Genomic DNA, 24,145 nt, shown 5'->3' with positions numbered 1-24,145 from the left:
AGGAGAATTTGAATTTTGAGATTCTATTTACTATGATATAAAATTGTTTTGTCTTTAACTTGAAATACATCACAGTGGCAGTTTTTTCCTAAGCTTCTACTAAGTTCCATTATATGTTTACTTCTTGACAGGATACCTTATAAATGTTTGGAGGAAAGTTATCTTTCTTTTATTTTCTTTTCCTTTTCTTTTCTTTTTTTGCTTTAGCCAGTGCAATAACTAGGTAGTAAGTTATTACTGTTTCCTATAAATACAGTTTAGTAACCATGAAGGAATTTGGGGTAATTTTTATGTGTACATGGCTGATCTTTTTTTTCCTCAGGTATTTGGTCATGGAATTAATGGATGCTAACTTATGTCAGGTTATTCATATGGAGTTGGACCATGAAAGAATGTCCTACCTTCTCTACCAGATGCTCTGTGGTATTAAACATCTGCATTCAGCTGGTATAATTCATAGAGTAAGTAGTGATGCCGTGTCAGTTTTGTTTTTAAAATCACAACCATTTTGTTACCATGATTCTCAAGGTACAAAAGAATTTAATATTTTCAAAAAAAAAATTCTTTGATATTTGTTTATTTTAGAGAGAGACAGAGACAGAGAGAGGGCAAGTAGGGGAGGGGCAGAGAGAGGGAGACACAGAATCCGAGGCAAGCTCCAGGCTCTAAGCTGTCAGCACAGAGCCTGATGCAGGAGTCAAACCCACTAATCATGAGATCTTAACCTGAGCCAAAGTTGGACACTTAACCGACCACCCAGGCACCCCAATTTTTTTTAAAAGTTGTCAGCATTGAGAATCCAAAGAAACCGTGGGATCGTGTCGAGTTTCCAAATCCTGTTGAGAGTAGAAGATGTTTTTGTGAAGTGCCTGGTTCTCCCCAGCCCGCTTGAGCCACCCTGGATGTAGGCTTGAGCTGCTCCATTTGATGCTGCAAAAGAAAAAAATGAAATTTTAACCTTTAATTTTGAAGTGACTTAAAAATTACAAGAACAGGACAGAGAACTACCAAATTATCCCAAACTATTTACCCAGACTCATCTATTAATATATTCACCATATTTGAAATGGCATTTTTAAAGAGCCAGGAATTTAGGTTTGGGGTTGGGAATGGTTAGAGGCTAAGTAGTAAATTATACCATTGCTTGAGAAATCTTACCTAAATTATGGACCAAATATCCATTTCTTATGTTGTAAAATTTTGCCACTCCAGCATCCCAGCCCCACTGTTGGGAACTCTGGGAATGGCCTTGGGTGGGCCTCTTGACTGGGCTCTCCTGGGATTTGAACGACAGCTGCCTGGACTATCAGGAAGTAATATTTAAAAACCAGTGAGATACAGTGTAATTCTGTAAGCTGGTTTTAGGAGTTCTTGTTTATTTTTTGACTTGTAGCACTGTGTAAGCAGACCATCATGATAGATTTTTCTTTAACAACTAAAATGTTGTGTGAGGCTATAGGCAGAGATAATATAATTTTGTTGGAAACATTCTTAGCATTCCCTACGTTATTACCATACTAATTTTGTTGACAGACTGTTGTTAGATATTCCCTTCCAACATCAAGAAGTTGTAATTTCTCTGAACGAAAATCTGTGCAGGGAGAAAGATAGTGAGACAGGAACAATGAAGCCTATTCACATAGAAAAGAATAGAGAGATTTTCAGTGGTGCAGAGTAGATCATTTAGGTGCCAGGAAATGTTGGCCACAGTGGCACAGCCCACCCATTCTGAGAGGACTAATCTGCCCTCGCCCCTCATCCTCGTCCTGGGCCTCAGGTCTGTGACCCCAAAGCCAGCATGCGTGGGCAGCGTACCTGGTCCTCCCAGGGCCTGTCTGGCGCATCACACACTGAGACGTCCTCCTGACTGGGTGCTGTTTCTTAAAATGTGGCCTTTGCTGCCACCAAGTGTTCAGTTCGAATAATACAAATTTGGTTTAAAAATAGCATTATTTCTCTTTTTTAAGTTTTTATTTATTTATTATTTTTTTTTTTTAATTTTATTTTTGAGACAGAGAGAGCATGAACGGGGCAGGGGCAGAGAGAGAGGGAGACACAGAATCGGAAGCAGGCTCCAGGCTCTGAGCCATCAGCCCAGAGCCCGACGCGGGGCTCGAACTCACGGACCGCAAGATCGTGACCTGAGCTGAAGTCGGACGCTTAACCGACTGAGCCACCCAGGCGCCCCTTAAGTTTTTATTTAAATTCCAGTTAGTTGACATATAGTATAATATTAGTCTCAGGTGTACAGTATAGTGATTCAACAGTTCTATACATCACCCAGTGCTCATCACAACATGTGCCCTCCTTAATCCCCATCACCTATTTAACCCGTTCCTTACTCACTTCCCCTCTGGTAACCATCAGTTTGTTCTCTAGAGTTAAGCGTCTGTTTCTTGGTTTGCCTGTCTCTCTCTCTCTCTCTCTCTCTCTCTCTCTCTCTTTTTTATCCCTTTGCTTTTTTTTGTTTGTTTGTTTTGTTTCTTAAATTCCACATATGAGTGAAATATGGTGTTTGTCTCTGCCTTCTTTCACTTAACATTATAAGTAATATTAATTTTTTAATTAAAAATAAAGACTTCCCAACATACCATTCTATTTCTCTTCCTAAAATTTTCATAGGCCTTTATATAAACGAAGACACTCTTGAACACATTTTGTGTTAAATTCACGTTTTAGAATAAATTTCCAGCCTTATTATTACTAGGCCTCGTAATGTTCAGCCTTATCAGTTTTGTAAAGGGAAATGCTTTGCCTCACTTGTTTCTCCCTTCTTGGAGCAGGAGATTCATGGGGAAGCAATACCTTCACATTCCTGGGGACCTTTTCAGGGCTGAGGCACACACATGCCCATGTTACAGAATGTTCCATCCCTGAAGGTTGGTCCCACTCCTGCTGACCACAAAGTCAAAAAGAGTCCAAAGTCCAAAGAGGTGTCTGCATTGCCCAGCACAATGTTTTGAAACCTGAGGACACCTGAGCAAATGATTCCACGGACCACTTCTCCATCCTGTCACCACCCCACAGGCCTTGCCATTCTTGTATCTGTTCACACATTTGTGTGCCTGCCAGGCTTTATGTTTGCTCATGAAAAGTCATGTATGTTCGTTGTGGGAATGAGAGAGAAAGCAAAGAGTGAGAGGCCCTGTTGGGACCCCTCCAAGACCCAAGAGGTGAACTGCAAGAGTCCTTTAGTGGGTTAACAGTTGTCCGTGAGCCTCTCCAGTCCTTTCTCCTATACACAGATCCATACACAAGATACACGCTTTCGGTTTGGCTTATTAAAGTGCTTTCATACTACACGTAAAATTTAATTATTTGAAAAATAAAACACCCACGGTCCTACCACTTTTTAGAATCACTTCTATGATTCAAAATTTAAAAGAGGTAAAAGGCCCCCAGCTCTCCGTTGCTGCCTGGAGGTGGCCAGTGATAGCAGTTAGGTGTGTTTCCTTACTAACTTTACAGTGACACTCTCTCCTTATTTGTGCTGATACCAAAATATCCGCATGTACTTATGTCCTTTTGAATTTATATTTTTCAGAAAGGGGATCAACTTTTATGTAATTGTTCTGCAATTTGCTGAGCAAGTCGGTTGATTTGTTCCTTATTTTAATTAAGGATCAAATAGTTCTAATATTTATTTGAAAAGAGGGTCCCCACTCTCTCCTTCTCATTTCTCACTCCCCAGAAGCAAACCCTGTTCTTTTAGCTGTCACATTGGTGTTTCTGTCTGTATATTGAAATAATAGTGGATCTCTATCCATTGGCCTTTTTTCAGTTGGGGACGTAAGGTACCAATTTAGCTCCATTTTACCCACCCAGACCCACTCCCTGCCACCTTTCCTGTCCCCTGCTTTCCCAGGTATTTACACTGTTGTGAATTGTAAACCTGTAAATCTCAAGTTTGGGCCAGTATCGATAGTGTGTTTTACATCATCGTGACCCCCTACATGCTCTCCGCTGCACAGCCTCCTATTTATACCATGATTGTATTTCTTTTCCTTTCAACATTTTGTCCCTGAAGTTAACAGTACTTGTTTTTTGATTTGTTTGCATTTCTGTTTTCATTGTTTTGTTTTTCAAGGATGGGGTGGTTTTCTATTCTCTACTTGCTAAGTTAACGCTAAGCCTTCTGCGGGGCATCTAGGTTTTCTCTCAGTTCACCCAGATGATATGCTGTTGCATCACCTGTGAGATATCGCTCTTGGAGCTTCAGTGCTGCTCCCAGATGGATGGGCTGCCCCCATACCTGATGCGGAGGGATTGTCCTGGACCTGGCCCAGCATTTTCCTGGTGGTTCTCTTCGCCTTTTCCTGGTGGTTCTCTTTGCCTTTTCCTGGTGTTGGACCCCCTGCTTCTGGACCCCTGTCCCATCATTCTCGGATTACTCCCTTGTTTCGGTGGAACACATCCTCCAGTAGCTTCCCCAGAAGTGGTGCATGGGAGGTAAATTTTCTGAGGCCTCATATGCCTGAAACTCTTTACTCTGCCCTGCCACATGAGTCATAGTATGGTTGGACATAGAATTCTCCGCTACACATCAGTCGCCCTCCAGGTTGTAAATGCAGCACCCCGTTGTAGTGTGGTATGATTTGGCTTTTGAGCTTTCTAATACCATTCTTCTTCCTGATCTTTTGCAAGTGCCCTGTTGGGTTACATCTCTGGAATCTTCTAAAAATATTCTTTTATTTCTTGCATTCTAAAATGTTATGATGATATGCCTTGATGTGGAAATTTTTAATTGTGGTGGGCACTTTGTGGCCCCTTCAGTCTGGAAGGCCATGCCATAGAGCAGTGAGAATTGGGGTGGGGCCAGGTTCTCACCAGGTGGGATGCAGGCCTCCACCACAGAGCCCTGTCTTCAGGCTTGCACCCCTCACCCATGCCCTCCCTGGGCCACATACCAGCACATCTGTTGGTATTATGCCTGAGGCCCTAGTCTGGAAATTTGATTTCAGTTTTTCTCAATTATGGGCCAGTACGAGTGAAGAAGGAGCCCAGGCCTCTCTTCTGGGGTGAAGCTGGGGGGATCTGGAAGGTCTACCATTACCTTTATACAGATCTTTCCAAAACCTCCCTCAGTGTCCCATCCCTGCTGCACGCTGCCTTCTAGAACACCTGTCGTTCACTTCCTGAGTGTCTCCTGGATTTGTGGTCCCCCTTGTCTTGCTTGGGCCACTCACTGAGGTTGGAATGTGCTGTACTCAGTCAAGTCATTTCCTGCCCCTCTGCTGCTCTTTGTCCCCATAGAGCGCATGGGGTTTTTCACTGACAGCATTGGCATGCCAGGATAGGCTTGGATCTGCAGGATACATTTTGGGAGAAGGCCTGTGAGGAAGAACTGGGGAGTGGGCTGGAGCAGCTGGAGCAGGTGGAGAGGCCAGAAGGAGGCAGCACAGGCCTGACCCTTTGGAGGGGTTGAGGGCAGAGCTGCAGAACAGCTCTCAGAAAGCTTTGCCCGCCCTGGAGTCCATGAGCCACCCGCCAGGGAAGTCTGGTGTCTCACAAGAAGGGGCTTCTGCCACGCACAGTCACTGGTCAAGAGCCACACAGGTCAAGAGAAGCTCCCCGATGCTCCCCATGGGCTTCTCTTCCTGAGGGGAACTGAGAGGAGGTAGGCCACTGGGACAAACTATAGCTCCTGTCATTGCAGCTGCTCTCTGGGCCCCAACAGATGTTCATTCTCTCCCTTCTCCATTCTCCCTACCTTCAGCCACCACCTTGGCAGGTCACTATGGCTTGCCTACATGTGACCCAAACCTTCAGATCTGAGGGGTCTGACTCTGGTGGCTCACGGTGGGCCACTGGGTCCGTGGATCCACCCGGCAGTCACCTCCCCAGCCCTGCAAGGGTATGATTGGAAAGGATACACTTGGCAGTTGGAGTGACCTCTGCATTGGTTCCTTAGCCTGTGAGGTAAGAAGTATCACGATGGGGAAGGCCAAGTGGAAACATGAGACTGTCCCCTCAAGTCAAAAATATTGATCTCGGGGGGTTGGGAGGGATAGAGGAGATTAGCGCCACCATTGCAACTTAAGGAATGCGGGGATAGCGGTTCTGTCATATCTCAGTTTGACTCACTAGTCCAGCCCGGAAGAAACTAGGTGGTCCTAGAGAGTGTAGACCTCTGCGACATAACCAGCTCATAGTCCTGGTTGCAGCTACTGTGCACGATGTGGTAGAGTTGCTGGAACGATTAATAAGGCCCCAGGGACGGCGTGAAGCCATTGATTGCACAAATGCATTCATCTACACGGATTGGAAAAGAGGATCATAACATAGCTGGAAGAGGTCTGGACCAGTCTCCATGTTTTACCCGGCCTCCCAACCCCCTTCTAAGTGGGTCTTCGAGTTGCAAGGTCCATGCAGAGCTTTTGTCCAGTAGTCCTCCAGATAACTGCTTAGCCTCCCATGCCAAGGTTCGGTCACCCAGGCGAGTGGCTATGGTACCTGTGGGGAAGAATTGGGGATATCAAGGCAGTGGATGTTTGTCCCCATGTGCAGAGTCCTCCTTCCTAGGATACCCCTTCAGTCAGTGGGTTCTGATCTGAGAAGTGACCAGGCCTTGTGGTGCTTTGTGGGGTGATGCCCTCGGCCTCCTCCTCTTCTGCTGCCCTCGCCCTTCTTCGGTTACACATGCTTTGTGCACTCTTGTTGGCTGTCCCAGGGATGCCTCACTCTGTTCACTATCCCCACACCCTGTGGGTCAAGCCCCAAGTTCAGGTGTCCTTCCTATTTTAATGTGTGTTTCTTATTTTCCTTGTTTGGGGTGGTTTTCAAGATTTAAAGGGACAGAACTATCTTGACTCTGCTGCCTTGAAGCTCTAAGTCCAGTTGGTTTTGGAAAGCTGCACCTGGTTTTGTGTGAAGGCTGATGAGTGAGCGGCACAGAAGTGGGGAGCCTCCCATTAGCAGGCATCCAGAGGTTGGCCACTTTCCCCAAAGCCTGCCAAGACCACTGTCTACACCGGACAGCCTGATTTGCATTTTATTATCAGTTTTCCAGCAGATGGCAGTAAAGTATGTTCCAACCAAATCAGTAGCCGACAAGAATTTTCTGACAGGTGAAAGGGGCATGTTTTCTTTTCTTTCTTTTTTCCAAATTTAAATTCAGGTTAGTTAACATACAATGTAGTCTTGGCTTCAGGAGTAGGACCCAGTGATTTCATCTCTTACATATGACACCCAGTACTCATCCCAACAAGTGCCCTCCTTAATGTCCATCACCCATTTAACCCATCCCCCTACCCACCTCCCCTCCAGCAACCCTCAGTTTGTTCTCTGTATTTAAGAGTCTCTTATGGTCTGTCTCCCTCTTTATTTTTATCTTATTTTTCCTTCCTTTCCCCTATATTCATCCATTGAGTTTCGTAAATTCCACATATGAGTGAAATCATATGGTATCTGTCTTTCTCTAACTGACTGATTTCACTTAGCATAATACCCTCTAGTTCCAGCTACGTAGTTGCAAATGGCAAGATTTCATTCTTTTTCATCACCAAGTAGTATTCCATTGTGTATATACACCATATCTTCTTTATCCATTCATCAGTCAATGGACATTTGGACTCTTTCCATAATTTGGCTATTGTAATAGCACTGCTATAAACATTGGGGTGCATGTGCCCCTGCAAATCAGAATTTTTGTATCCTATGGATAAATACCTAGTAGTGCAATTTCTTGGTTGTAGGGTAGTTCTATTTTTAATTTTTGAGGAACCTCCACACTGTTTTCCAGAGTGGCTGCACCAGTTTGCATTCCCACCAACAGTGCAAAAGTGTTCCCCTTTCTCCACATCCTCACCAATATCTATTGTGTCCTGAGTTGTTAATTTTAGCCATTCTGACTGGTGTGAGATGATATCTCATTGTGGTTTTGATTTGTATTTCCCTAACGAGTGATGTTGAGCATCTTTTCATGGGCCTGTTGGCCATCTGGATGTCTCCTTTGGAGAAGTGTCTATTCACATCTTCTGCCCATTTATTCACTGGACTGTTTTTGGGTGCTGAGTGTGGGCATGTTTTCTAAGTCACTCTGCAGTTCATTGAACTGGCCAGTGGTGCAGCTGTAGTAACCCTTCTCCCTGTGGCTGTGCTTTAGATCCAAGGCCAGAGTGTATTTCAGGGGCTGCTGGGTGGCAAAGTATAGACATTACAAATTTTTCAAAAATCAGCCTCCTAAAAAGAAAGCACCTATTGACATCCCCACCAACAGTGTAAGGAAGGTTCTGTGTTGGCTTCTCCTGCCAGCCCTGGATATTATCATGATTTTCCTCATTGCCACGGGAGAGACCAAAAATAACTCCTTGTCATTTGGAAATTTAAAAAAATTATAATAATAATAATTTTTTTTTCACAAAGTTGAGCATTATTTCGTTTGTTAGCAATTTGTATTCTCAGTTGCCTCTTCTTGCCACAGTCTTTGGGTTTAAAAAAAAGAAACTAGGAACAGGTTGGTTTATTTTGCCTTAGCGTATTACTGCCTCCTCACAGGGAAGAGTCACTGGTTTGCGTGAGGGGCTGATTCAGTGCCTGCAGAATTGTGGGTGTGGGGTGGTGGTGCTCCCCCAAGTCTTTCCCACATCAAGACACACGGAGAAGGTGGTCACATGGTGCTCTGGGGCCGATGAGGGGCCAGAGCATCTGCATGGGAATTGGTCGGAATTTTCATTGCAATTTTCACACATTAGATATTTAAACCAAATCCAGGAAGTTTGGAAGGAGAACATTTAACAGTAATGGAACATAATTTCAGCTGATGTTATTTTTAAGTGGTTTCCTGCTTATCCTGCTAATGCATTGTAGCCATCACACACACCTGTGTGTGCTCATCTGTGACACATCACTTGGAAAGCATTAGTCAGGTAGGTACTGGGCCTGAAACCTCACACCTAAAGCCCTCCCAGGTCCTCCTGTGTGATGTGACTTGGGAAAAGAATAGATGGGGATAGTTTGGAAGGCAGTGTCTAGGGTGAGTTTTCAGGCTGCTGTCTCAGGCAGAAGTTGGATTCCTGTGGCCTGAGGAAGGTTCTGGGATCGGGGGTGGAAGGTGGGGTCACCATGAAAAAAGGCCTGGGGTTGTGGGGGAAGAAACTGCAGAAATTGTGTTCATGTGTTCAGGGTATGGGGTATAGGCGAGTGTGACCTGTGTGTTCACACAGCAAGCATTTTCTGAGCTTCTGCTACGTCAACCTGGGTCCTGCATCTCCTGTCACAGAACTGGTGCTGGCAGGGGAAGACTAAGATGCCTCAAGGGTGGGGTGGGCTTTCTTTTTGGAGATAAGGAAGTGATTGTGGAATTCTTTTTCTGAAAGAAGAAAGAGCCATCCGAAGGTTGCAGAGTCAGAGAATTCTAGCTCTGTGCTGTGCAGCATGGCGGCCACTAGCCACATAAGGTTGTTGAGCGCTCAGAATGTGGCTGTTATTGTAAATACACAGATGTCAAAGACAGTACCAAAAACAGAATGTAAAGTATGTCATTAGTAATTTGTATATATTGCTTACATTTTAAAATGATAACACTATGGGGGCGCCTGGGTGGCTCCATTGGATGAGCATCTGACTCTTGATTTCGGCTCAGGTCATGATCTCACTTGTGCACTCCACATTGGGCTCCATGCTGAGTGTGGAGCCTGCTTGAGATTCTCTGTGCTTCTGTGCTTCTGTCCCTCAACCCCGCTCATGCTCTCTCTCTTTCTTTCTAAAATAAAACAAAAACAAAACAAAAATAACATGATAATATTGTGGATATATTGGGTTAAATAAGGTAGAGTATTAAAATTCATTCCACCCATTTGTGTTCATTCTTCCTGGTGTGGCTACTAGCAAATGTAAGTTCAGTATGTGGCTTACATTATATTTCTGTGGGCAGCGGGATGAACAGGAGGAGGGATGGGTGGGCTCTAGGGAAGTACTGAGGAGGTTTTAAGCAAAAGGATGTCACGAAGCTTCCCACATGGGCCTGAGGGTGACCATCTGACTCCTTTAGGCTGATCTGTATTCGTTTCAACTTAAGAGAGAAACATTTTCCAAAATCCTAGTGTTCAGTTCTAACTCTGCCCGCTCCCCCCCCCCCCATTTCCCCCAGGACTCAGGTACATCAGCAACCCCCAGCTTCACAAATCCCTACCCACACAGTGTTGTCCACTCCTGTTCATTGTGTTCATTTAAACCATTTCTGCCCTAGGATTTGAAACCTAGCAACATTGTAGTAAAATCAGACTGCACGCTTAAGATCCTTGACTTTGGCCTGGCCCGGACAGCATGCACCAACTTCATGATGACCCCGTACGTGGTGACGCGGTATTACCGGGCACCCGAAGTCATCCTGGGCATGGGCTACAAAGAGAATGGTGAGTGTGGGTGACACATGGCTGCTGGTCACCACCAGCCTTGTCCCGTGAGCCAAAGGAAGCACAATGTGGGGGCTGCGTTATACACAAGTCATTGTGGCCCATCTCTACTGGCAGAAATCACCCACTGTTACAAATTCACTTCCAAAATGAGTATCTGTGAACATCTATCAAAGTATAACATATTTATTATAGAGAAGTATGCAAATCTATAACAGCAGTGGTACCCAAGACCTCCCCAGCCCACCTCTGGGTCTCAACCCCCAAAGGAAGCCACTATCCTAATTTCCAGCACCAAAGCTTACTTTTACTTATTGGTGAACTTGGTATAAATGGAATAATACATGTTCTCTTTTGTGTAAAATGGGTTTTTTAACACCCAAACTTAACTTACTCTAGCAATATCAGAGCTCTTTGTAACTTAGACCTTGACAAATTTGTCGAAAAGAACTCAATCACATTTCCTTGCTAAGAGTCTGAAAGTTTGCACAAGTCATCGGGGAATGAGCTGTGCTTCAAGTTTTAGATGCTCTGTAAGCAGTGTTCTGACTCTGACAGATGAGGGACATAGCCCTATGGCTCCCTGCTGGCTCCTCCCGCCCCACCCCCACCTGCAGTAAATAGCCCTCTGCCTGGCTGAGGCCTGGGGTTCAGCTGGGCCCCATGGAAGAGGGGGAAAGGCCGGAAGTCAGGGCACCTCTGGCGGGTCCTCACCTGGAGCCCACACGAGCAATCTGCCTCTGTGAGTTCCCACCGACACGGCAGTTTAGCGAGGACCGTTCGGCGGGTGTCATGTCCATATGTTACAAAAGTTCCCATTGACAAGCTGGGTCTGTCTCTGTTGGGAGGGGGTTTGAGAAAGATGTGTGGGGGTCTCCGGCTGGTTTTAATCACCTGGTGTTTGGTAGTGGACATCTGGTCTGTCGGGTGCATCATGGCAGAAATGGTCCTCCATAAAGTCCTGTTCCCAGGAAGAGACTGTATCCTTCACAGGGAGAGACCCAGCACTGGCCACGGGGGTGGGGGTAGCGATGGGGGTGGGCACATGGCCACACAGCTTTGCGGGGACAGCCACCTCTCCTTTCTGGGGTTTTGTTTGCTTCTCAAGCTGGGAAGTCCGGGAATCTTTGGCGCTAAAGCCCAGATTGCCGCTTACTGAAAGCCAGAGGAGAGGCCAGCACTCATTCGCATTGTGTAAAAAGTTCACCCTTAGCCAGCAATTTATTTTTCCATATTTGTGTGTTTAGTACACTGTTAGAATTCCTTTTCCTCACCTTTGTTTTGTTCATGGCACTTCATAATTTTGTCATTTCATTTTGTTTTCAGTTGATATCTGGTCAGTGGGGTGCATCATGGGAGAGCTGGTGAAAGGTTGTGTGATATTCCAAGGCACTGATCGTATCCTTCCCGGGACCTTCCCGGCCATGCTTTCCATAAATGCCAAAGGCAGCAGGAGCTCAAAAGGAAAATGTTATAATTCTAGACTGTGTTCTAAGGGGGTCTATATTATGTTTGTTAAAGTAGTGTCACAAACCAAGTGGTTCAACTTTACGTTTTCTTTTTTACTTGACTACCTGTAATGGTTTTATTAAACCAATTATATTAGTTTTTAATTTTATCAAAAATAGCTTAGAAATTTACTCTTTGACAGATGTATTCTGATATTTAAGTGAAAATACCATTTATTAGACCATTCAGTTAATTTAACAAGGAAAGTTCCTATCTAAATTTAATAAGCCAATACCCTTGTGTCATTTAATTAGCATACCATTTTGTTAGTTACCAGTATGGATTAAAATATTTTGCCCCCAAAGTAAGAACTGAAGCACACTACATAAGACCAAAGTAAAAGAGAATAAAAGGAAAAGTTTGTGAGGAACAGGATATGTTAATTTTCTTGCCTATTACTCTGCTGACATTTTGTAGAAATTTTTAAAAGATCCATCTAGAAGGTTCTTTTGTGACACACCTGGAGAAGTCTTAATAAATATAAAATGCAAAAGATTAATTTATACTGTGGTTAGCAAATCACATTAATGACATCAACCATAAAAGAGAAGAGATAATGTAATACTTATAATAGCTTTCTTTCCTCATATTCCTCCATCATTAATATTTTTTACTCTAACATGGTTCTTCACATATTCCCTTTTTCATTTGTGTTCCACTTACTATTTTCATTAGTCTTTGATTTTGTTTTTTCGTTATGAAAGCTTAAAGTGGTCTCTGTCCATTGGCAGATTGATGGTTAATTTTAAAGGAAACCAAGCTGTGTAGTCAGTGTTTTGTATGTATTTTATTAAAGTTGCTTTCATTTTTTATAATTTTATAAGGGTGATTTTCTTGTAATATAAATTCTTTACAACACAAACATGGAATGAAAAGATTTTGTTCTGTCATTTTATTTGCCTTCCTTGACATTTTTCACATCACAGATTTTATGTGGAGTTAAATACAACATTTTATTTTGTTCTAATAAATTTTCCAGCAGTTTTCCATAGCCTTTCCTTTGATTTGCTTGTTCCAAACTATAAATAAGTCTGCAAACAGACTCAGTTTAAAAAGGAAAACTTGATAAATTCTAAAGATAAATAATTTAGAAGTATCTATTTAACATCTCGTTTGTCTCAATTCTTATTCATTTTATGCCTTTCCTTTTTTAATTGAATGTTTTCTTCAGAAAGTACAAAAAAGAAAACTGTGAATACTTTTTGGAGCATTATTAAGTAATTTAAAATTCCTACTTTACATATTACCATCTTGCAGTGTCAATAATTAATAGTTTTATATATAAGGCCACCTAATGTCATTCTCAAAATACACACCGAGATTAACGTCATTCTCCAAAGACAGTTTTGCCCACACCTTCAAACATTAGATTAAAAATTGTAAGCATGGAAAAAGATTCTGGAAAGCAGACTGCAGTTCTCTGAGATTTGCTTTCAGATGTGTGATCTGGGATAGAACAGGAATGTCTGTCCCCACAGTAGCCCACAAGGAAAAGACAGCCTCAGCCAGACCACCTTGGGTGCACACGGTGGCTGTGCATGCTGGATGAGTCAGGGCCTCTCTGAGCCTTGGTTCCTCTTGGGTATAATGAGAAGCCCATGGTAGCTAAGGGACGGTAATGCACGAACACACCTGGAAGATCAGCCAGGCTTCTTGGGATGGTCTTTTCCTTTCCCACCACCCTTTAGTCTACAAAAACGACCCTTTATCATGAACACGCTAGACATTTATTGAGCGCCCACCCATTTCTAGGCTCCTGTCTGACTCACATTGGGAACAGTTGTTGCAGCTGCTGAGCCGAAGCCAGACTGTCAAGGGCATGAGCAGAAGCAGGGAGATGAGGGGCTGTTTCAGTTGTTCGGTGAGAAGGGCTTGAATGCCGCACAATTCTGCTTCGGCATCACATAGGAACAAAAGAGTGAGGGAAGAGAATACACTAGTGACTCGAATGGCCAGGACTCCTCTCCCAAGCAGGACTGCAGATGGCCAACATTCTGGAAGAACGGAGTTGTCTTCTTTGTTCTTCTAAGAGCATTTCTGCCGCCTGGGTTCTTCCATAATGATGTAATTGGATTTTTCTGAAACAAACCTCTATTAGATTTTTCTAAAAACTTTTAAAAACTGCTTTTTAAACATTGCTGCCTACATGATTTTTTTCTGTCCTACGTTCTCTCATATAATTGTTAACAGTTTCAGAATCCCTCTCCACCTCATTATTCCAAGCCCCCTGTGAAACAGCCAAAGCTGGTATTTTCTGCGTTTTACAAACGAGGGAGTTGAGACCCAAGGGAGACTGACTGCCCGGCACCTGATGCATGTCTAGTGCACAGTGGAGTCTGGAACCCGGGTCATGTACTTTGAAAGGAGATAAAATGTGCTCCAAGGTACTGCAGTGATGGGCATGGTCAGTGCCAAGTAAAACACAATGACCTCCCAAAGCTGTCTAAGCCCAGTTACAGGAAGGCATGTGGTCCTGTGAGAGAGGACAAGGCTCAGAAAGCCCCAGCTCACGTGCCGCACCCCACCTTAGACCGAGGACTCAGATCTGTCCACTTTAAGGAGCTTTCCAATCTAAGTAACTTTGATGTGAAAATTGACTTCAGTCTGCCTAAGTAATATCTAATTTCATCTTTAATCACTTCTGTCATAAGTATTCTTCAGTTACAAGATTAACTGTATTTTGATCTAGAAGGGAAGGCATACGTTCCTCAGTGTGTTGGTTTAATAAACCATGATCAGAGTTTATAAAGGAGCAGAGTTTTTAAAAGTAGTGTCAACTTTGGAGACCCCAACCACCATGTGAATATTATTTTAGAATACCTCGGCTGCCCCAGTGGGACAGCCTAGTTAATTACCTGTCAGTAGGTGAAAATAGGATTTAAGTGTTTCTTTGAATAATGCTACTCCGTGTAACGTGACTGTAAGCCCCTTCAGTTGTATTTTCCTCAAGAGACTCCTTAGATATTGATCAGTGGAATAAAGTCATTGAGCAGCTAGGAACGCCGTCTGCGGATTTTATGAAGAAACTTCAGCCGACCGTGAGAAATTATGTAGAAAACAGACCAAAGTACCCTGGAATCAAATTTGAAGAACTCTTCCCAGATTGGATATTCCCATCAGAATCTGAACGAGACAAAATAAAAAGTAAGATGCCCTTCCCCTTCCCCCCCCCCCCCCCATATCGGTTTTCTCAATCCAGGGGCCGCTTTCACCTTTTCAGGTTTGCATTCTGACAGCTACGAACGTTAGGAGATAACATAGTTGAAAGTCTCAAAGTTATTTACTAGAATGAAGGCTTGGTGGAGAGAAAGCCTAAAAGACCTAAAAGTTCTATCCTAGATAAAATGGCCTCACTGAGCCTTTGGTCCAAATAAAAAGGTTCACGTCAGTCTGAAAGACTCTGATGTTAATTACAGCAATTGGAATTCACACAGTTTTCAGGCATAAGGAATAAGGAATACTTGAATTACGATTCTCGCCCAATTGAAGAGTCAGAAACTGTATTACAGTTCAATTTAAAAAGTTTCTCCTCCCTTCCACCTGTGCCCACCTCTAAAAATGTGATTTAAGGCAAAGAACAGATTTCTCTCCACATCAGGGCAAAACTGTGCCTCAGTCAGAAAAACCCCATCTGTCCTTTGCCCACCCATGTGAGCTTTAATTGCTGAAACCTAGGTGAGCCTTATATTTGACTGAGTTATTGAACTTGTTGGGTTTTTTCCTAACAACTGATCTCTAGATTTTTTTTCAAGTGTCTGTTGCCAACATTCTATACAGGTCAGCATAGCAGAGATATCTGCGAAGTGTTGTCTAGTGTGCAAACGTGAGATTATTTGTATGGCTTAAAAGGTCTGCTCTAATTTCATTTTGATGGACATCAGGCAGGAAAAAAAGCCTGCCCGTGTTTTATGCCTGCACTTCGGGCAGTGCCGCCCTTAGCTGCATCCTGTGCCTTCCCTGGTGGGTTCTACCCCCCCCCCCGGACCCCCCCTTCAGCCTCCGGTTGGCCTGTGTCCACCTGGTACCCTTTCCCCAGGCCCTGCCACCCCTCCTCTCCTCCCAGATCCAGAGGCAAGAAACCACATTTGAAAATCTGTGTAGTGAAAGTGTAGTGTAGTGATGTGTAGTGAAAGTGGCTGCTCGGCTCATTCTTAAAGAAAAAGGCTCGATTGATCAGGAACCTGTCACAAATTTCTCAAAGATCACACATCTTTGTTCTCTCTGTACTGTCATGTTGTCTTTATACAATTTCCTGTGTCTGAGCATTAGTTTATTAATCTAATGTTTGTTTTCACCCCAGCAAATCAAGCCAGAGATCTGTTATCGAACATGTTAGTGATAGACCCTGACAAGCGCATCTCTGTAGACGAGGCTCTGCGTCACCCTTACATTACTGTTTGGTATGACCCTGCTGAAGCAGAAGCGGTAAGCACCTGTTTTCCAAGGCTTGTGTGTAAAGGCAGGGCTCAACATTCCCTCGGGTCTTCCGTCTGTTAGTCCAGAGTGGCCACATAAGGATAGTAAGTTCTAGATTTCAAAGGACCCCTGAATACAAAGGGGCCTACAGTCGTCTGGGACCTGGTTCCCTTTGGGGACACTTGCTGCGGGGGCTGCAGCTCAGTGTAGCTCGGGAGGGAACATGCTTCTGCGGTGGAGATACTATTCCTTTACGCAGATGCTCATGTGTGATTGTACTAACATTGCCATTTGCTAAGCTTCCATTGTTTGCCTGGCACTGTGCCATGTGCGCCTTGCTTAGAACACCTTCTTCAGGCCACCCCATCAGAGAGGCTAAGAAACTCGCTGAAAATCACAGGTTTATTTATCCTTCCCTCGAGGCACCTGCCAGGGGAGTCCCGCTTCCGAGTTTGGTGCCCAGGTGCATTTTTCCTTAGTGGCACTGGTGTGGATAACCTCTGACTACGAGCAAAGTAACCACATAGTGGCAGGCTCACTTTATGCCACCGTAGAACACATTTTTATGACTTGGCCTATGGATTTAACCATCACATGAAACACTGTTTTGTGTGCAAGGAATCCTAGTTATAAGCATGTGATTTTTAAGCAGGTTTTGGGAACAGCCCATTTGAGTTGAGGATTGGGTTTGGGGGCTCTACCATGAAGCACTGCAAACCTGAGCTCTATTCTGTACCTTCTGGATTTCCTAGCCCTTCCCTTGTCTGGGGCGGGTCTCCAGAAAACAGCCTTTGATTACCACTTTTTTAGTTCCAGTTGGGCAGATGTCATTAGAGTGGAGGTCATGTGATTGTTAAGAGGACCATATTTTTTTGGTTAATTTTTTCCCTAATTATTTTGATTCCAAAACTGATGTAATATCACACTTAGGAGGAAATCTCTAAGAAGCCATATATTGCATGAAAGCCACATGACAAATAGATTAGAATCTTCACAGTGATGTTATGGTCTTATTCATGCCTCATTCCTGTTTTAACCGTTGACTTTAACTGTGATTTAATTTTCAGCCACCACCTCAGATTTATGATGCCCAGTTGGAAGAAAGAGAGCATGCAATCGAGGAGTGGAAAGGTAAGGGCTGATTTTGCCCCTTACTCATGGCACTTCTTCAAGTTCTGTAAAGGGGCGGCTTTTCACTTGTTGCAGTAGCCTTCCTAGGGAAGGGGCAGAGTCTCTCTTGGCCCATCTCTTGCCCCTCCCTGGTAGAGAAGGAACTTGAAGATAACAGAATTAGAGAGGAGCACATTGGAACTGCATACCATTTGCTTCCAAAGATTGTAAGATTGACCAAAAACCCACTGCAAATTCAGCCAGTAATCAGGAGGTTGAACTAATAATTTTTCATTAAAAAGAAGAATCAGGGGTCATTGAGAAAGAACCCTGGTCAGTGCAGGTCAGAAGTGGCAACAGGTCTTGCCCAAGCAGATTATGTCTGCTTTCCCCAGGGTATCGGGGATGCCGTGACCTTCATGAACACTCAACAGGGTGACACACATGGCCACACTCTGGCCAAGAGCGGCCTTGTGAGCCTCAGGAAATGTTTGCAAGGTGCTCATCCTGGTTCACAAACACCAAAATTGTAGAAACCCCTAATGCATCTTTAGTAGGTTGTTAGCTTTTCTCACCAGGGAGGATGGAAGAAAGTGAAGTTGAAGCCAAGAAATGACTGAGGAATTTGGATTAATTTCTGGCCACTCTGGAGGGGCTTCTGGCCGACATATGGATACTGGTTCCATTTGGAGAATCCCAAGTAACGATGGAGAGAAACATGTGCAAACAGTACAAAAGCATCCAATCCTTTAAAATGTTCTGTGAGAGTCACTTTACTAGTCCCCTGCCCCTCGTAAAACCCACATGTAAATTTACAACTGCCTGCATTTTTGGCTGCCTTAACAATTGGGCTGAAAGATGTAATGGATCAACAAAGTGTGGATGTTGTGATCTAGGCAAAAGATATTATTGAATTAACTGTATATCACAATTAAAAATAAGACACCACAGTGCCCTTGGAGGGGTTTCAGTTGATTTGGAAGCAGGGTTCAGAGATGCAGAGAAACTGATGGAGCCTTTTAACTTGCATTTCTGTTTGAAGAGCTGATTTACAAAGAAGTACTGGACTGGGAAGAAAGAAGCAAGAATGGTGTTGTGAAAGATCAGCCTTCAGGTTAGTGATTGCTTTAATAGTTGATGTTTTCCTTTTCCCTGTACAACTTATCCAAATGGCAGTGATGCATTAAATGCCAGCTCGACCGGCCCTGGATCTGGAAGCTCCTTGTGTGAGGTAGTCTTCCTGTTTGGGTTTGTCTTGGCTGTGACAACTAACATATTACTGACAGGCCAGGCACTAAGCTAACTGCATTATAGACAGTCTCGTCTCATGCTTGCAACTGCTGCCATCAGCTCCATTTACAGACGAGGGAGTTGAATTTAAAACACTTCCAATGTTTTAATTTAATGAGTGCCTGGGTGGCTCAGTCAGTTAAGCGTCCAACTTCTGCTCAGGTCATGATCTCACGGTTGACGAGTTCGAGCCCCGGGTCAGGCTGTGTGCTGATGGCTCAGAACCTGGAGCCTGCTTCAGATTATGTGTCTCCCTCTCTCTCTGCCACTCCCCTGCTCGCTCGCTCTCTCTCTCTGTCTCTTAAAAATTACTAAATATTAAAAAAAAATTTTTTTAAACATTTCTTATGTGCATGACCCTCTTCATATTGGCCCCACCCAGTTTAAAAAGAAAATCAGTGCAAATCTAAGAAAAATGGAATTTGGTTTTCTTTGAGAAAAACTGTTCATATAATTCTCCCATATTTCTATTTGATCTACCTAGTGGTAGATTCATTGTATGACTGCTAGAGACATATGTGGTGTTAATTTAGGTCCGTAGGATCCCACCTGCTTCCTAAATGAAATCCTGCAAGTTATATTTACTTCCTCACCTCACACCCCCCTCCCCAAAAGCACACGTGCACACACACAGAGAAGTGCAGATTGCACTGCTTACTTTTCTTGAATTTTGTATTCAGCATGATCTATGTGTCAAGCATCTAGAGATTATATAACTTCCACACTTTAGGTGCTTGTGGTTAACTAAGCACAAATTTCAGACTGCAAGCACTGACCTCTGAGAGCTTGGATGTTTTATTTTTGCTCAAACCAGACTAAAATATGGACGGTAGGAAATAGGATAGTTTCACATACCTTAAAAATTCAAAATGTCAGTTTTGGGGATGTATAAAATAAAATGAACAAGAGGCCGCTAAATTTTTTCCTTTTTTTTTTTTTTTTTTTTTTGTTGTTTTGTTTGTATACAGTCTTTGTTTCTGCTAGCAGGTGTTTTTATTAGAAAAGAATTCTTCAAAGATTACTGCTTTTCTCCTTGGACAAAGTGTTGATGGACACCTGAACTCTATTTGGGCTTCAGCCTTTTTGTGACACTGATCGTTGTAGGACAGGTTCAGTAGTTTTTCTATTAAAAATCTTTTTTAAAGCAGCAGGTTTTTTTTTTTTTACTTTTTTTTTAATGTTTATTTTTGAGAGACAGAGACAGAGCGTGAGCAGGGAGGGGCAGAGAGAAAGGGAGACACAGAATCCGAAGCAGAGGCTCCAGGCTCTGAGCTGTCAGCACAGAGCCCAACATGGGCTTAAACTCACGAACCGTGAGATCATGACCTGAGCCAAAGTCGGACGCCTAACCAAATGAGCCACCCAGGCACCCCTAAAGCAGCAGGTATTTTTTAAGATGATTATATACATGCACATATGTGACGTTTTGCCACTAGGAAGAAAAGAAGAATGTTGCAGGTGGGCCAGGGAACCGCACGAGCACGGAGCTGAGGGATGGCCTAAAGTCTCACTGCCCGAACCTGCAGCAATGTCGTGCCTCAGATTTTATTATATTTGGTTTTCTTAGCACAGATGCACCAGTAAGTAGCAACGCCACTCCTTCCGAGTCGTCCTCCATCAACGACATCTCATCCATGTCAACCGAGCAGACGTTGGCCTCAGACACAGACAGCAGCCTCGATGCCTCGACGGGACCCCTGGAAGGTTGTCGATGATAAGTTATGAGCAGCAGAGCTTGTCATCAGTGAAGGAATTCTCGCTTCCATGGGCCTGAAATGCTTGGGGGGGTTGATGGAACCAAATAGAAAAAACTCCATGTTCTGCATGTAAGAAACACAATGCCTTGCCCCTACTCAGTTCTAATAGGATTGCCTGCCTAGATTATAAAATGAAGCAGATCATGTCTGAAGGAAACAAGTGCAAGCCACACTCTTAGAGATTATGTTCAAGGTCATTTCAGGTGAGCAATTAGAATAGGTGATTTTTTTTTTAAGTTGTACGGTAATAGTGGTGACAATTTCTCATCCTCAGTAACTGTTGGGACTTCTATGCATGTGACCACATGTGCTTGCTCTTGCCATCTAGCACTTTGGAAATCAGTATCTAAATGCCAAATAATCTTCCAGGTAGTGCTGCTTCTAGAATGATCTCTTAATCCTCTGAAGTGATTTGGTGTCTGTCCAGAAAAAATAGATTTATGTGTATTAATTGGCCACCATCATATTATCATATCTTACCTTCTTTTATGGTATGATTTATTCTATCTTTTGTATTTCAGAAAGAATATAATTAAATCTATTTAATAAATAAAAAATACAACTTTTCTTAAATTTGTCATGTTTTGGGCTGAGAATTATCACTGCTAAAACCAAGACACTTATAGGGACACTTTATTTCCTCTAAATTGTCTTAGTCTGGGATGACTGTGCATTCAGCTTTAATGCATGATAAAATTTTAAGTTTTGTGCTGCTTAGGCCATATATACCTTTAAAATCCTATCTACCCTTGCTCTGTTTTCCTGGTCTTCTGGACGTATTAGTTTAAAATGCTACCTAAAACTTCACCTTCTTTATCAGGCACCTAACACTCCACATCAATGACATGATGGCCGACAGATTCTTGAATCCATCAGCGGCAAGGGTAGAATTTTGTGAAATGGTCACTGAAGGCGACCGCAGTCACTTTCCAAGTGCTTGCTTTGCCCGAGACTGCTCAGGGTCCTCTCTTACCTTCCCTCATTCAAGGTGAGACGCACCATCTCCCAAGGCAGCGTTTCCGGTTTCTAATCTAACGTTCGTTCATATTCGATTTTCTTTCTTTGCTGAAAGAAACCACATTAAATGCCCCCCCTCCCTTGGGTCTGTTTTAGGAAGCAAGGTGATTTGGAAGGCCTGTGTGGTGGTGGTGTTTTCCACTTATGGAGCATTTCCTTTTCCTGAGGGAAACCCATGAATTTTCTGGGAAAAACTCCTCACGGGGATATGGAGGAAGCACCCTCAAGAGTAGTGATTAACTATTGAGTCTTTTCTGATTTAAAACTGCTCACCTGAAATTGATGCTTTCAGACTTTCTGATATGGAAATCATTCAGAGTTCACTAACATACTGAGTATTGAAGCATCACTGCAGAAATGGAGTTACAATGGTCACATTTTGGCCACCTGTGCTCTTGATGCTTGTCCCTTGAGCTTATTGTGTTACAGATTCATATCTTGTGTTTCACTGTTGCAGAAGCTATCGACTGGGTTAACATTCTATAGAATGTGTTCTGAAGAGGAACTTTGATAAGAAAGTCTATCACAAATATTACCTAAAATATACAATTCTGTCTGTACCAGTTGCGTATCTTATTGGTTGGTCTTATCACTGGAAACTGGAACCCTTGATGAAAAAAAATCATACTGAAGTAAGAAATAGTTTTATATTGTGAGGTTTAGACACATTCAAGTACAAGATGGAAATACTAACTTGGACTGAAGCAGAAACACCTATTAGATGGCTTAGGGTGGTTCTGGTTTCGGAGGCCTGATGGTATAGTGAAGAGAGTTATCATCATACACATACAAACATTTACAATAGCCTTCTCACTAATACGCATTCTTCAAAAAGACTTTACTAAATCTATCTTTAAAAAGAAAAGCAAAGAAAGAGGAGAATCTTTCAAATGCTTTATCTGCCCTAGGCTTACGTGAACCCAGCACGGGGATGCCGTGGGCACATTCAGCTCCTCGCTGGGCACCATTTGTAAGCGGAGCTGGGTGCCCCCGCAGACTGGCTTCCTGCTTACTCATTCCTCCGTGCGTTCATGGGGGGAGCCTGTATTGGTGCAGATGGGTTTCCTGCCGAGCCCACCTTCTACCAGGTAGCAGCGAGGGCACCGAAGACAGGCCACAGGGCTGCAGACAGCAGAGCTCCGCAGAAATACCTCACCCCACTTCAGGGTCCTCCCTCCTGAGCCGAGATGCACCAGAGTCCTGGTGCAATGCAGATGGTTTCAAACCGCTCTCCATGGGTGAATGCTGACGTTAGATAAAGAACTAAAACGTGCTCAACTTTTTCATCTTTTCTATTTTATTTTTGTAATTTATATTGTACACAACCCTGGAAGTAACTATTTTGGACACATATTTTTATAAACCAGGTAATTTATTATTAGCCTGGAATTTGGACTAGGTTTATTTTATTTGTTGGCTTATTTTTTGGTCAAAAAGGAAATGACTGCCTCCCCCTACGTCGGGTCTTGACCTCAAGAGCAGGTAGAGTCTATCAGAGTAGGAGAACATTGTGGAAACACAGACTGCTCAATATTGATCAGTTGTGGTCGTGGAAACGGAAGTGGGGCTCTATTTTTCTCTTCGGGACACAGAACTCAGAGCCTCAGTGCTGAAAGGAAAAAACTCTTAGCGGGGCCCCTTGCTGACATCCCTGGATGGGATCCCGGTTTAATCCAGATTCGATACCGTGTGAGTCATGGTAATGATGTACGAGTTTGTCTGGTTGATTTCTAATGTACTCCACTGGTGTTTCATACTGGTAGTAAATACAGGTGTGACCTTTCAGACTGCATATCTCAAAAGTAACATTGCCTAATGTTTTATAATAAAATATATTCTGTGTGTTTTGATTGGTGAAAATAATATAGATACATTTTAAAAGACAAGTGTATAGCATGTCCAATTTTTGTGTGTTTTTAAGTGACAATTGACTATATTTCTACGTCACCATCTCCGATTACAGATTTAACGTGAACACGGTCAATGTCGGAGTGTCATCATTTCCAGCAATATTAACAGATATTTTTAATTGAAAGTCAAAACATGTCTTGGACTTCTCTCCCTGAAAATATTTTGCAAATTTCTGAATCTCGGTTTTCAAAACTAGGCAAGTACAAAATTGAGTATTCCCAGTATTGGTGTAATTGTTTTTCTCACAAGGCATGGCTCATCAGTCTTTCCTCATATTACATAAAATCCTAAATCATTAATGGTGCCTGTGTGCTTGTGGGTTTGTGCACGGGATGAGCCACCTTGACTTTGCTTCTGTTTCGGAGACACTTTAAGATGTTCAGGACTTAAAAACCACAGGACTAGGGGGGCCTGGGTGGCTCAGTCGGTTAAGCGTCTGACTTTGGCTCAGGTCATGATCCCACGGTCCGTGAGTTCGAGACCCGCGTCGGGCTCTGTGCTGACAGCTCAGAGCCTGGAGCCTGTTTCAGATTCTGTGTCTCCCTCTCTCTCTGACCCTCCCCTGTTCATGCTCTGTCTCACAAAAAAATAACTAAACGTTAAAAAAAAAAAAAAAAAAACCACAGGACTAGAAGTGTCCTTCACAGCTCACTTTCTTTTCTCTGCTTTTTAAGAGGGCTAGCTAGAATCAGGGGTGCCTGGGTGGCTCCATCGGTTAAGCGTCCAACTCTTGGTTTCTGCTCAGGTCATGATCTCAGTATTTGTAAATTCAAGCCCCAC

At 43.3% G+C, this 24,145-nt stretch overlaps 1 protein-coding gene across 4 annotated transcripts in view; it reads left to right on the top strand.

Annotated features, from left to right (window-relative positions):
• MAPK9 (mitogen-activated protein kinase 9) overlaps positions 1-23,340 on the top strand; it is a 58,996-nt gene extending 35,656 nt beyond the window's left edge. For 2 of the 4 annotated variants that reach the window (XM_019469699.2, XM_019469702.2), the window contains 8 exons: positions 323-461; positions 10,190-10,355; positions 11,682-11,753; positions 14,826-15,008; positions 16,165-16,289; positions 17,348-17,411; positions 18,433-18,504; positions 20,253-23,340. In XM_019469699.2, coding sequence (XP_019325244.1) covers positions 323-461; positions 10,190-10,355; positions 11,682-11,753; positions 14,826-15,008; positions 16,165-16,289; positions 17,348-17,411; positions 18,433-18,504; positions 20,253-20,395 — 964 coding nt within the window. In that variant the 3' untranslated portion in view covers positions 20,396-23,340. Of the gene's footprint in view, positions 1-322; positions 462-10,189; positions 10,356-11,263; positions 11,336-11,681; positions 11,754-14,825; positions 15,009-16,164; positions 16,290-17,347; positions 17,412-18,432; positions 18,505-20,247 lie in introns of all 4 variants that reach the window. The other 2 variants (XM_019469700.2, XM_019469701.2) reach the window with 2 other exon arrangements.
• Positions 23,341-24,145: the final 805 nt, after the last annotated feature.

Source organism: Panthera pardus, unplaced genomic scaffold, assembly GCF_024362965.1.
Source record: "Panthera pardus isolate Hobbes unplaced genomic scaffold, ASM2436296v1 HiC_scaffold_2, whole genome shotgun sequence".
NCBI lineage: Eukaryota > Metazoa > Chordata > Mammalia > Carnivora > Felidae > Panthera > Panthera pardus.
Note: the sequence above shows the minus strand (reverse complement) of the source record. Positions and strands in the feature narration are given on the sequence as shown.